General features: G+C 31.2%; 1 protein-coding gene and 1 long non-coding RNA gene across 2 annotated transcripts in view; one reads left to right on the top strand and one right to left on the bottom strand.

Annotated features, from left to right (window-relative positions):
- Nucleotides 1–474, top strand: part of LOC126890396 (uncharacterized) — a 23,108-nt gene extending 22,634 nt beyond the window's left edge. The window contains exon 2 of the mRNA XM_050659296.1: nucleotides 30–474. Within this exon, the coding sequence (XP_050515253.1) occupies nucleotides 30–377 (348 nt within the window). The 3' untranslated portion in view covers nucleotides 378–474. The remainder of the gene's footprint in view (nucleotides 1–29) is intronic.
- Nucleotides 1–13,515, bottom strand: part of LOC126890400 (uncharacterized) — a 13,970-nt gene extending 455 nt beyond the window's left edge. The window contains exon 1 of the long non-coding RNA XR_007700307.1: nucleotides 12,375–13,515. This is a non-coding gene — a long non-coding RNA (uncharacterized LOC126890400). The remainder of the gene's footprint in view (nucleotides 1–12,374) is intronic.

Raw genomic sequence — 13,515 nt, 5'->3', positions numbered from 1 at the left:
ATGATAAATAAATTAAATTATATTTTTAGATCGAGTTCAGCGACTCTTACCTGAAAGAAATAGACGAGAAAATTAAAGAATGTCAAGCTAACAACGCTACCCGTGCTTCTGAAGAATGGTTAAAAACTGAAGATCTTGCAACTGCAGATCAATATGGAAGCCATATTTTATGTCGGTTAACAAAGGAGGGGAGCATAAAACCAAACGGAGATATTGATGAAGAAGAAATGGAAAAAGATCTTTTGAGGGGTCTAGGTGATCCAAAGATAGTAAACTTAATTATGAACGATTGTAAAGATCGCGTTCCCGGTACGTCACCAGAAGAGAGTGCTGTTGAAAATTTCAAATGTGTGATTTTAGCAGCCGAGAAATATTAAAATTACTAAAATACTAAATCCGTAGCGTAATTCTTGTATACGAAAATAGGTTATGAATTTTTCGTTATATAAATAAACAACATTTGCAACCAAAGAATATTATTATACTACGGGGCAATAAGGCCTTCAATTTATGTTGATCTTCTAATAATAATAGTCAGGCAAATAAAATTTCACATTTAGTTATTAAACTACAGTTTATCCCAAACCCTTTTTTTAGTGCGTCATTTTGACGTCATACACGATTTTAAGAGTGTCGCGAATAACTGCATGATATTTTATTTAAATCTGACAGTTGCAAGAATATTTATAGTTATGTTTATATAAATATCAATATTTATATAAATCTTTTCCCGAATAATAATATTTTAAATGTTTTAAGGAAACAATAAATAAATATACAATACAATTTCACTATACAATGTCCGAATATACCAATGACATAAAATATGCATATTTACGTCGTTGGCAAACACAAACGTGTTTAAAGTACTGTCACGGTATATTACTTTTGTTTCAAATTATCTTTATTCGCATCATGGATTGGTTATATATTTAGAGTATTTTAATGGCCAACCAATTATACATCTATAAGTATAAGTCACTTTAATTTGGAAATATCCTACAACCTATGTAGGTATAATAAACACGGAGGTATGATTTTTTCTGTCACTTTCAACTTTAATGCGTTAGGGTGAATTCAACAAACTATGATGCACAAAAAAAAGGGTTTGGGATCATCTTTAAGTACCTCAAATCTCAATACCTCTTTTCCAAGGCGAATTGCAATAATGGTTGCAAAATAATATACAGTTGCTGAAAGTAGAAGACAACTTAAAGATGAAATTTGGCAATTGCTTGGAATCTATATAATGAAGTTACTGGCAGTCAAATCTTTAGGCAAAATTTGCTACTTCAGTTAGCAGAATAATTGCGACAAGATCATTTCGCTGGACCGGAATAAGAATGACGTAGGAAACTGAAAATTTTGACAATTCCTGTTTATTGCGTAATTAACTTTTAAAATACTGTATACAGATTGTACAAAAGCAACAGAACTGTAACTATGTGCTGAGCCACTACAAGGTAGTTGCGTCCTTATAGAAATATGCACCATTTTAGACCTTGTTTCAGATGAATAATGACGCAACTGCAAATAGGGTTAAAAATGGGGGGACTAAATTAAGATAAACAAATTCGGACCAATAGGGATGAAAATAAAAGCCATCACTGAAAGAATAAACGGCATACTAAATATTTGAAAATACTTTTTTGTACAGAAAAGTTTTCATATCAAGAATGACGCAACTGTAGATAAGGTTGAAAATAAGGGGATTAAATTAAGATTATGAAATCCGAACCAATAGAGATGAAACTATAAGCCCCCATTTTAAGAATAAACGCCATACCAGTGCTACAAGCGGTTACTCTTTAGTTAATCATTATTTTAGATATTTAAAAATTTTTAGATGAAGAATGACGCAAATGTAAAAAAGATTTAAAATGGGAAGATTAAATTAAGATAATGAAATTCAAATAATGATTATAAACTTATAATTTATGCTCATACTCATGAGAACGGGTCTACCCCAAAATACCGACAGCCAAAATCTCGAAAGCCAAAATCCGGACGGCCAAAATCCCGAAACGCCAGAATCCCGACACGCTAAAATCCCGACATTCCAGAATCCCGGCAAAAGTTTTAATCCAATAAAAAATACTGTGTTTTGGTTTAATAATTTCATTATTAATATATATATATATATATATATATATATATATATATATATACAGGGTGGGGCATTAGTGTGACAAAGTCCAATTACTCGTTTGTCGTAAGAGATACGAAAAAAAGTTATTTAGGTAAAAGTTGGGCCACACATAGTACCATAATTTAAAAATATTTTCAAATATACAGGGTCGTCCGTATTGACAGGGTGACACAAACTTATGTTTTTTTTAATGGAACACCCTGCATATTTTTACATTTTTGGATTCTCCTCGATGTTTCCTTTCTTAAAATATATGGTTTTGTAATATTATACGAGGTAGTTTAAAAGTTAATTACGTTTTTTTGTTAATTTCGTAGCAAAATCTACACCCTGTAGAATTTTAGTGATTTGACATCAAATTTTTATTTTATGTTCAAACGATTTTTAATATAGTCTACTACTGTTAATCATTAATAGTATAGCGAAATGTTTAATTTTAGTATACAGGGTGGGTCGAAACTCGGAATGAGTATTTTCTGAGTATTCTTAAATGGAACACCCGGTATTTTAGTATTGTAATGAAATTATATTTTATGATACTTTTTTATTTCTTAAGCATTCCCTATACCTAAGAGCTTTAATTTGTAAGTAATTCGTCATTCTGTAAGCAAACATTAATTGCAACAAAAATTACGTAAAATTTCATTAGGTAGCCGTGAAAATATCCAAACAAAAGTAATTTTTCGAAAAAAAAATACATAATAATCTAGCCTGATTCTTAATTTATTAAGATTGGATGAGATATCCAAATACATTCGTAGTTAAGGTTGTTGGTGCTTAAAATATGAATCAAACATACAAAATTCTGCCTAGTTGGCTATGACACAAAATTTGCTTAAGCATTTGACATTATACTATTTATATAGTTTCAGTTGATTTGATACCATTACTAATATTAATTTTTCTAATGAGGAACGGATTAAAATGGCTTTGTGCTAGGAGAGTATAACAAAAATGAGCTACTAGCAATAAAAATTTATCATCAGCAGTTCCCTGATAGACGACAACCAAAAAGAGAAACTTTTGAAAGTATACTAAAACGGTTTCAACAGACTAGATACTTAGATTGTAAGAACGATTGTACTAATATGCAGATCCTCAGTGACACTAAGGATTACATATAATTGCTGTTTTCTTCACTTACAATAGTTTTTATTCGAGCAGATTTATCATAATCTAAGTGATCAGTCCGTTGAAACCGTTCTAGTATATTTTTAAACGTTTCTCTTCTTAGTTGTCGTCTATCAGGGAATTTCTAATGAAAAATTCTTATTGCTAGTAGCACATTTTTGTTATATTCCACTAGCACCAAAATCTTATTAGTCAGTTTCTCATAAGAAAAATACATATTAGTAATGGTAACAAAGCAACTGGATCTATAAAAATAGTATAATGTCAAATTTTTAAGGAAATTGATTGTGTCATCGCCGACGAGGTAGGATATTGTATGTTTTTATTAATATTTTGCGCACCAACACACTTAACCACGAATTTATTTGGATATTTCATTCAATAGTAATAAATTAAGGATCAGACTAGATTATGATGTATTTTCTTTTCCAAAAATTATTTCTGATTAAATATTTTCACAGCCACCTAATAAAATTTCACGTAATTTTTCTTACAATTAATGTTTGGCTTAAAGAATCACGAATAACTTACAAATTAAAGCACTTAGGTATAGGGAATGCTTAAGAAATAAAAAAGTACCATAAAATATCATTTCATTACAATACTTAAATACAGGGTGTTCCATTTAAGAAAACTCAGAAAATACTTATTCCGAGTTTCGACCCACCCTGTATACTACAATTAAACATTTCGCTATACTGTTAATGTTTAACAATAGTAGACTATATTAAAAATCGTTTGAACATAAAATAAAAATTTGATGTCAAATCACTAAAATTCTACAGGGTGTAGATTTTGCTACGAAATTAACAAAACAATGTAATTAACTTTTAAATTACCTCGTATAATATTACAAAACCATATATTTTAAGAAAGGAAACATCGAGGAGAATCCAAAAATGTAAAAATATACAGGGTGTTCCATTAAAAAAAACATAAGTTTGTGTCACCCTGTCAATACGGACGACCCTGTATATTTGAAAATATTTTTAAATTATGGTACTATGTGTGGCCCAACTTTTACCTAAATAACTTTTTTTCGTATCTCTTACGACAAACGAGTAATTGGACTTTGTCACACTAATGCCCCACCCTGTATATATATATATATATATATATATACAATAGCACTAAAGGCCTTAGAGGCCCATGGCTTGACAAGTTTGTTTTTTTTTTCTTTCTTCATTTTCACGTTTCTTTATGTGCTGAGCTCTTCTCTGGCTTGATATGTGATTTTCCTCCATTCCTTCCTGTCACTCATTTTTCTTTTTTGGCCCTCTAGCCCCATTCTTTCCAAATCTTTTTCGACGTCTTGCTTCCATCTATTTTTCGGCCTTCCTCTTCTCTTTCTTGAAGTTATAGTGTAGTTTAGTACCTTCTTTGGAGTCCTCGTGTTTGGCATCCTTTCAATGTGACCTGGCCATCTAAGTCTCTGAGCCTTTATCACTCCTATTATATTAGGTTGGCTGTATAATTGTTTTAACTCATCATTTGATCTTCTTATCCATAAACCGTCCCTTATTTTTCCTCCATATATCTTCCTTAGTATTTTCCTTTCCCAGATCTCCAGTAAATGTTGTTCATTTTTTGTCATTGTCCATGTCTCACTGCAGTATGTTACTATTGGCTGTATGGTTGTTTTGTATAGCTGTACTTTTGCCCTTCTTGATAGAAACTTGCTTTTCAACATTACATTAAGCGCATGTACACTTCTATTGCCTGCCATTATTCTAGCTTGTATTTCTTCTTTAATGATAGGTTTACGTGATATTATTGCCCCTAGGTATGTAAATCTTTCTACCATTTCGAATTCGTATGATGTTCCTTCTTCTACTTCTACTTTAAACTTTTGACCATTCCTAAACTGACCATCTGTCCACTCCATACATTTTGTTTTAGTTGAATTTATATATAGTCCCATTTTCTTCGCTGCTTTTACTATTCTCTGTACCATCTCCTGTAGCTCTTTTTTTCCTCTTGCCAGTAACACCACATCATCCGCAAACGCCAAAACTTGGTGTCTTCTTTGATATATGAGTCCGTCTCTATTGATTTTTGCTTCTCGCGTTATTTTTTCTAGGCATAAGTTGAAGAGTAAAGATGACAGAGGATCGCCCTGTCTTAATCCTTCGTTTACTATAAATTTTTCTGATGATTGATTGTTTATTTTGACTCTGTTTTCTGTATTCTCCAGAGTGAGATGTATCATGTTACGTAGCTTTCTGCTAACTCCCAATTCCTCAAGCGCCTCTTTTAATTTCTTCCTCTTTATTCTATCGTATGCTTGTTGAAAGTCGATGAATAGTGCTATCGTTGGTAGGTTGTGTTCATAGCTTTCTGCTTGTAATTCTCTGATTACGAATACTTGGTCCGTTGTGCTTCTCCCTCTTCTAAATCCGCACTGATATTCGCCTATTATATTTTCAGCTTCTTTTTCAAGTTTGTCTTTTATTGATTTTCCTAGGATTTTGTATACGGTATTTAGTAAAGCTATTCCTCTGTAATTACTGCATTCTGTTTTGTCGCCTTTTTTATGTAATGGGCAGATAGTTGCTTCCTTCCAGTCCTCTGGTATTCGTTCTTTTAACCATATATCTTTTATGATTTTGTGTATCCAATCATTCAGCAATTTTCCACCATATTTCATCATCTCTGCTGTTATGTTATCGCTTCCAGGGCATTTGTTGTTTTTAAGATTTCTAATTATTTCCTCGATTTGTTCTTTGCTCGGTGGATTATCTTCTATGTCTTCTAACTGTTCATTTTCTGTCACTGCTTCTATGGATTCATTTTGGTTTGGCTTATTCTTGCCATTTAGTAATTCGTCAAAATACTCTTTCCATCTCTCTACTATTTCTGCTTCGCCGCTTATATTATCTCCAGCTTTGTTTTTAACGAATATGGGTTTTTGCTGGTATCCTCTTTTCTCGTTTCTGGCACCTTGATACAGGTTTTTTATTTCTTTATTTCTGTAGTTCTCTTCTATTTCTTTTAGCTTATTACCTAAGTGTTTTCTCTTCTTTTCTCTCAACAACCTCATTACTTTTTGTCTTTGTTCTATATATCTATTATGCGTCTCTGTTGTTTCTTTCTTGATCATTTCCATCCTTAATGATTGTCTTAGTTCTATTTCTTTTTGGCACTCTATGTCGAACCACTCCTTCCTCTTTTTAATCTCTTGTTTATTACATTCTTTTGCTGCTTTGTTCATTACTTGCTTTATGATTTCCCAGTTGTTCTCCGTTTGTTCTTCTATTTGTATCTTTTTTAGTTCCCTTTCCATTGTTTCTCTGTATGTTTCTTGCTCTTTTTTTGTTGCAAACCGAATTGGTTTATTTATACATTTCTTTTCTTTTATTTTGTTTTTGTTTTCAGGTATCAGTTGCTTCATTTTGATACCCACCATGTAATGGTCGGAGTCGGCATCTGGTCCTCTGTATGTTCTAATCTTCTTTATACATTGCTGCTCTTCTTTTTCGATCAGCACGTGATCTATTTGGTTTTTGGTCTTTCTATCTGGCGATATCCATGTTTCCTTGTGTATTTCTTTTCTTTCGAAATATGTGCTCATTATGATCATATTTTTTTCTCTTGCAAAATCTATGAGGAACTGTCCGTTTTCATTAGTTTCATTATTAATATTATAATTATATTTATTTCTGATTTTTTGTTTATGGACATCTGTTTTTTATTTTTTTGTTACTAGACATAAGTATTTATCCATTATGCAATATGAACTGATTTACTAAATAAAATTTCATTTCTAACATAGGTACCTACATGCAGTGGCGGCTCGTACCACTTTAAGAGGGTAGTGCCAGAACTCGGGCAGCCGCCAAAGTTTTTAGTGACGGATTCACGGTATTGTCAAAAAGAGTATACTTACAACAAAAACTGAAAAAATATATGCGCGGATACTTTTATCTTATGTATCTTATGTTTATTGATCTGAGGTGCCAAGCAATTGTCCAACATTGATCAAAACAGTTCCGTAAATTAATTAATAATAAAAACCTCTTAACTTACCACCAGCATTTACTGCTGATAGTGCTTGATGTTTGTTATTAAGATTTAGTCTTTATTTACCAATTTATAAAAATAATACTATTTCATTATTTACACACGTGCACAAATTTTTGTAATGTCACTTTTAAAGTTTACGTTATATGAAGTTCATTCTTCTATTTTTTGGTTGCAAAGTTTTCAATGCCTTTATTATTAAAATTATCAATACAATTTACAAAATGCTTTTCTGCAGATAGCATACCTAAAGCACTATGTTTTAACATCGAAAAACAGCGTTCTGCTTCAGATGTTGATATAGGAATGGTAACTAAAATACTTAAAAGTTTAATAGTTTCTTCAAATGTGCTTTTTAAGCCTTCCCTCTACAATAAAACCGATAGCGAAACAGCCCCAGAGGTAGTACTTAATTCGTCTCGCCAATACAGTACCTACTTCTAATTAAGTTTTAAATCGAGTTTTGTTTAAAAATTAAAATTGTCTCCACGTTTCATTAAGAAATGATTCGGAGAACTGATGCTTATAAGCAGAAAACTTCTCCGACATAAATAAATTAGAAGCAACAAATGTCCGGAGAAGGTAGACCTTTGAAAGATCTGGTACTTTGAATAATATGAACCTTTAAGTCGTTGTCTAATTCGGTGCTAAAATTGACCAGCTCCTTAAATATACCTCTATTTTCTGAATTTTTTTTTTGTCGTGACCTCTTAAAGCTAACTCGAAAGCTACACAAAACCTTATAACATTTGTAGTTTTTTTAAATATAAAAAAAAAATATTCTTAAAAATTTAAATTTCTTAAAAAAATTTTTAAGATACTAATCTTCATTGTCAATTAATAAATTGTAAAAATTTATTAGTAAATATATATTATTTATTTGTAAATAAATTAAACTTAAGAGAATAATCAAAATATTATTTATACTACACACTACACCCACGATCATGATGCCCTAAAAGTTTAATTATAAATACAAAACTTTTTAACAGAAAATATACATAATAAAAGCGACAAACCAGCACGTAAAGAAACTCAACCTCGTGCCGGGCACAGAGATTCACATTTAAAGGTATACTAATAGTCCAATATAGCTCTTTCTCTGTCACTTAAATAGAATGTTCGTAAAATCTTTCTGTGTTTAGTCGTGTCAGTACTGACTTTGGCACGATGGAGAGATTCTCCTGTCGAATAATCTCCGCTGTGGCAGGGATTGTATTACGCCCCTAGTTGCCATATTTTATATAATTTATGAAGATCAAAAGAAATACACACAAAAAATTAACAGGAATTAAAAAGTTTTGAAGATAAAAAATATGTTTCTGCATAGTTAGCAAGGTAGTGCCATGGCTCTATGGCACTACCTCACGGGCCGCCACTGCCTACATGAATTAAATTATTATTCTTTTTTTTTTGCCAATATATAGTTCAATATTATAATCAAATCCTCAATTCAAGTTTATTTTCATATAAAAGATTTATCAAATCACTTACAACCGTCCATTTCAGTAAGTATATTACATTATAAAAGGAAGTGTTTAATAATTTTCTCTTTTAAAATACATAATAATTAGTTAGTACCCGTAGGTACTTATTAGTAAGTAAGTAATTAAATTTTAAATTTCAATACTCTATATATCATATGGTACTGTATTTGAAAAGTAAACAATAAATATTCAAACTGTTGTGGTCGGGATTTTTACTTAAGCGAGGATTGTCGCATGTCGGGATTTTGGCTTGTCGAGATTCTGTCGTGTCGGGATTTTGGCTGTCGGGATTTTGGATGCTACCGCATGAGAACATACTCGTGAATTTATACTCCGTTTTTATTCATACTACTGATTTTATGTAAAACATTTGTTTGTGAGTCTTATACAAGCAATTTTAAAATTTTTCTTCTCCATAAATTGTGCTTAAATAACTGTTTGCTAAATAATTTGCTTAAATTATCTAAATGTCTTTTATTAGGTAGTAGGTATTAACTCAATGTAGTTTTTTTTTCATATAAAAAAGAACACAAAAACGGCTGGCGACAGAAAATTCTAATACTCATTATTTTGACCGCTCCAGTGCTTCTAGGTATGCAAAAATGCTTGTGCTTATAGCGTTGACTGATGAATATAGGTGAAGATGCGAAAACCTATGCATGCATTATGTTCTTCCCTTTACCGTATTGAGGCGCGCCTAGCGTAAATTTGTTGGAACTAGCCAAGAACAAGCGCTTAGTTTAGGTGGTTCATATTCAAAATTTTAACGCAGCAGTCGCTATCGTATTAATCTGAATGTCTGTATTAATTTTTTTTGTTTTGTTTTTCTGCAAAAATTTTGAAAATATAAATTGACTATAGAATTTTTTGAATAGTCTTGAAATCACAAGTAAATACTTTTCGATTATTTCCGAGTGAATATATTTATTTTAAAAATAAAAGTAAGTTTTTAGACGGATTTGCACAAATAACTCAAAAAGGAAGTATTTAACCAAAAAAAATATAAAATACAGCTTGTAAAAAAGTGAAAAAACATATTCTATATATGACATATTTATTATATGAAGTCGTAGACCCAGTAAAAGCAGAGTTGTAGGTTGTATCTAATGAAAAGTAGGTTCTTATTCGTCAAATTCCAAATCGAATTTATCAACGTGAAATAACCAAAAAATTAAGCACTTTTCGGGGAATACTCATAACTTTTTTAAAGTGTTTACCCACATAACAATTTCATGTTCTCAGTAGATTCATAGAATATACTTTTCAGAAAAATTATATGCTGAGAATATGCGTAATTACCATTACGAATGTGCAGAGCAAATGCTGAGTATATACTACATTACAGTACTTAAACGTTCTATTTATATACTTAGAATGTACTACCGCACTTCTTTTCAGTATATACCAAGTATATACTTTTTAGAATGTTCCAAGGAAGTGCTATAAACCTTCTATTTATATACTTATAATATACTACTGCACATATTTTTAGTACGTGGGAAGAATATACTTTTAAGATTATTTCAAGCAAATGTCATATTGATCAGAAGTATGTTTTCAGCATCGCCTAATCTCATCCTAGGTGCTACCAACTATCTTATTTAGATATTCAAATTGCATACGAGAATGTAATTAGTATATTTTACAATATTACTTAAAGTAATTAGGTACATAACAATTTTAGTTATTTATTTAAATATTATACAGGGTGTTTCAAAAAGATATGTCATAAATTAAATCATGCATTTCGGGGACAAAAATAAATTGATTAAATCCAACTTACCTTCATACCATCATACCATTACCATGATAGGTACTTAACCATATACAAATATGTGGTGGATTCGAAAAATATTCAAAATATCTCGATAAACACTGGCTTATCGAAAAAATACTAAGGCGCAAAAAAGTTTTAAAAACGTTGTCTTTAACTAACGGTACCACAATAATGAATTAATTGGAACGTACACAAAAGTTCGGGGGGTTTAAGGGAGCAAAACCCCCATAAAATTTTTGTGGGGTGCATAATTTCACTTTAATTTTTTTTAAGATGTTGTTTCCATAAGATTGCCACACGTCCATTTTCAAGGAAAAATCTCTAAGAGATTTCGATATATGAAAAAAAAATCTATTTTCATTTTGTAACTTCAAAGGGCTGTAACTTTTTTTGTGTACACTTTTGTACTAAGGTAAGTTAGATTCAATCAATTTATTTTTGTCCCCGGAATGCGTGATTTAATTTATGGCATACCTTTTTGAAACACCCTGTATAGGTAAGTATAATATACTTACTTAAATTATATTTAGGTATTATGTGCATATCAAAATAAATATGCTGAATTTATAAATATAATATGTACCTAAATATAAATATTATATAGGGTGTCCCAAAAGTAGCGGAACGGTCGAATATTTCGCGAACTAAACATCGGATCAAAAAACTGAAAAATGTTTGTTCAATCATTTTTAAAAATCTATCCAATGACACCAAACACCAATCCCCACTACACCCCCTGGAGCTGGGATGGGGGGTAACTTTAAAATCTCAAATGGAAATCCCCAGTTTTTCTTGCAAATTTGGATTTGTTACGTAAAAGTAGGCAACTTTTATTCAAGAAATTTTTTCGAACTGTGGATAGATGGCGCTATAATTGGGAAAAACGATTTATCCTGATACCATAGATAAATTATAGAAACGGTCTAATATCTCACGAAATACACTTCCAAATGCGAAACCAAAAGACAGATTTTTAATCTTTTTCGAAAACCTATCGAATAACACCAAACATGACCCTCCAACCCACCCACTGGAGGTGGGGTGGGGGATAGCTTTAAAATCTTAAATAGCCATCCCCACATTTTATTGCAGATTCGGTTTCGCCATAAAAAATTAAGCAACACTTATTCTAAACATCTTTTAAAATTTCTGATAGATGGCGCTAATAAATCGTATTTTTCCAATTAAAGCGCCATCTATTAACAAATAAAAAAATGTTTCGAATAAATGTTGCTTAATTTTTCGTGACGGATCCGAATCTGTAATAAAAAGTGGGGGTTGCTGTTTAAGATTTTAAAGTTATCCACCACCCCCCCCCCCCCCAGGGGGTGGGTTGGCGGGTCACGTTTGGTGTTATTCAAAAGATTTTCGAAAAAGATTAAAAATCTGTTTTTTAGTTTCTCATTTGGAAGTGTATTTCGTGAAATATTAGATCGTTTCTATAATTATTTACCTATTGTATCAGGATAAATGGTTTTTCCCAATTATAGCGCCATCTATCCACAGTTCGAAAAAATGCCTTGAATAAAAGTTGCTTACTTTTACGTAACGAATTAAAATCTGCAAGAAAAACTGGGGGTTTCCATTTAAGATTTTAAAGTTACCCCCACCCCACCTCCAGGGAGTGTAGTGGGGGTTGGTGTTTGGTGTCATTGGATAGATTTTTGAAAATCATTGAAAACGTATTTTTCAGTTTTTCGATCCGATGTTTAGTTCGCCAAATATTCGACCGTTCCACTACTTTTGGGACACCTTGTAAAATATTTAGTGAAACTAAACTATAACTAAAATTTATATATTTTGTACTTACCTACTATTTAAGTAATATTGAGTTACCAAAATGAATTTAATATTTTCAAGCACCACAAACAAAATAGTGGTATTATGTATGTTCCTAGTCCTAGTTTCTAGTATACTGTGTCGTTCGTCTTCCTTCTAACACAGCATTAAGCATAGATTGGATACAAATAAAAATAATGCCTATGCACTATGTCCTGTGCCTGTTTAGTGTTTGTTTGTGTTTTCATTTTCATAAAACCTTTATAAATTCCTATTCAGGAAGAATGAGAAGGGTCATTTCCGTTTGCAATATTCCGATCTTTTACGATCTGGTGATGGTGTATTCTTTCCAAATTTTAAATTCCAACGATGCAAAAATGCATCGATACAAATTAATTTTTAAACTTTTTCACAATACCTACAATTAAACCAATTTTGAGAAATGAATTCATCTGGGATATTACCTATGTACGTATATAAATTTTATTAATTATTATAAAAATAAAAAGTTGATAATCTATAAGACTAACATTACCTTTCCTATTTATACATATGTAGGTACATATTTTTTTAAGATATTTTAAAAGTACACACGTACAAGTATGTGTTAAGCACATACTTTTAAAGTATATTCCATGAAGGTATATTCCAAGAAAGTACTTTTACGAATATTCTGAGATACTACGTACATGAATGTGCTCAGTATATTCGGTACGAGAATATTCTTTAAAGTATATGCAAAGAATATGAAATTTAGAATGTTTTTTGTGGTACATGCTATGCTTGTACTACTCATGTACTAAAAAGAATATACTCTGTCGAATGTGGGTAGTATATGCTTTGAACCTGATGCGAACATCACTGTTATGTGGCTAAAAAGAGCTATATTTTTTAAAAAAGTTTCTAGTATCAGAGGTAAACAAATTGCGCTCAAAATAAAGTTGATCCCTTATTTTTGTAAAAATAATCTTAAAAATAACCTCCTAATTAGCATCTCAAATGAAATTAATCATAGAGCTTCATAAGTTACTCTACTTATTTATTGTTTATATATGATCTGCAAGTTTCATCGGTTTCATGGTGCTTATTTTTGAAAGGCTGTAGTTGAAAGGGCTTCAATGAGTCACTAATTGCGAGTGTATGTAAATTTGGAACAGCCGTATCTTAACCAA

The sequence above is a fragment of the Diabrotica virgifera genome, chromosome 8 (genome assembly GCF_917563875.1).
Source record: "Diabrotica virgifera virgifera chromosome 8, PGI_DIABVI_V3a".
NCBI lineage: Eukaryota > Metazoa > Arthropoda > Insecta > Coleoptera > Chrysomelidae > Diabrotica > Diabrotica virgifera.
The sequence above is the reverse complement of the archived record's forward strand: the minus strand, read 5'-3'. Positions and strand labels throughout refer to the sequence as shown.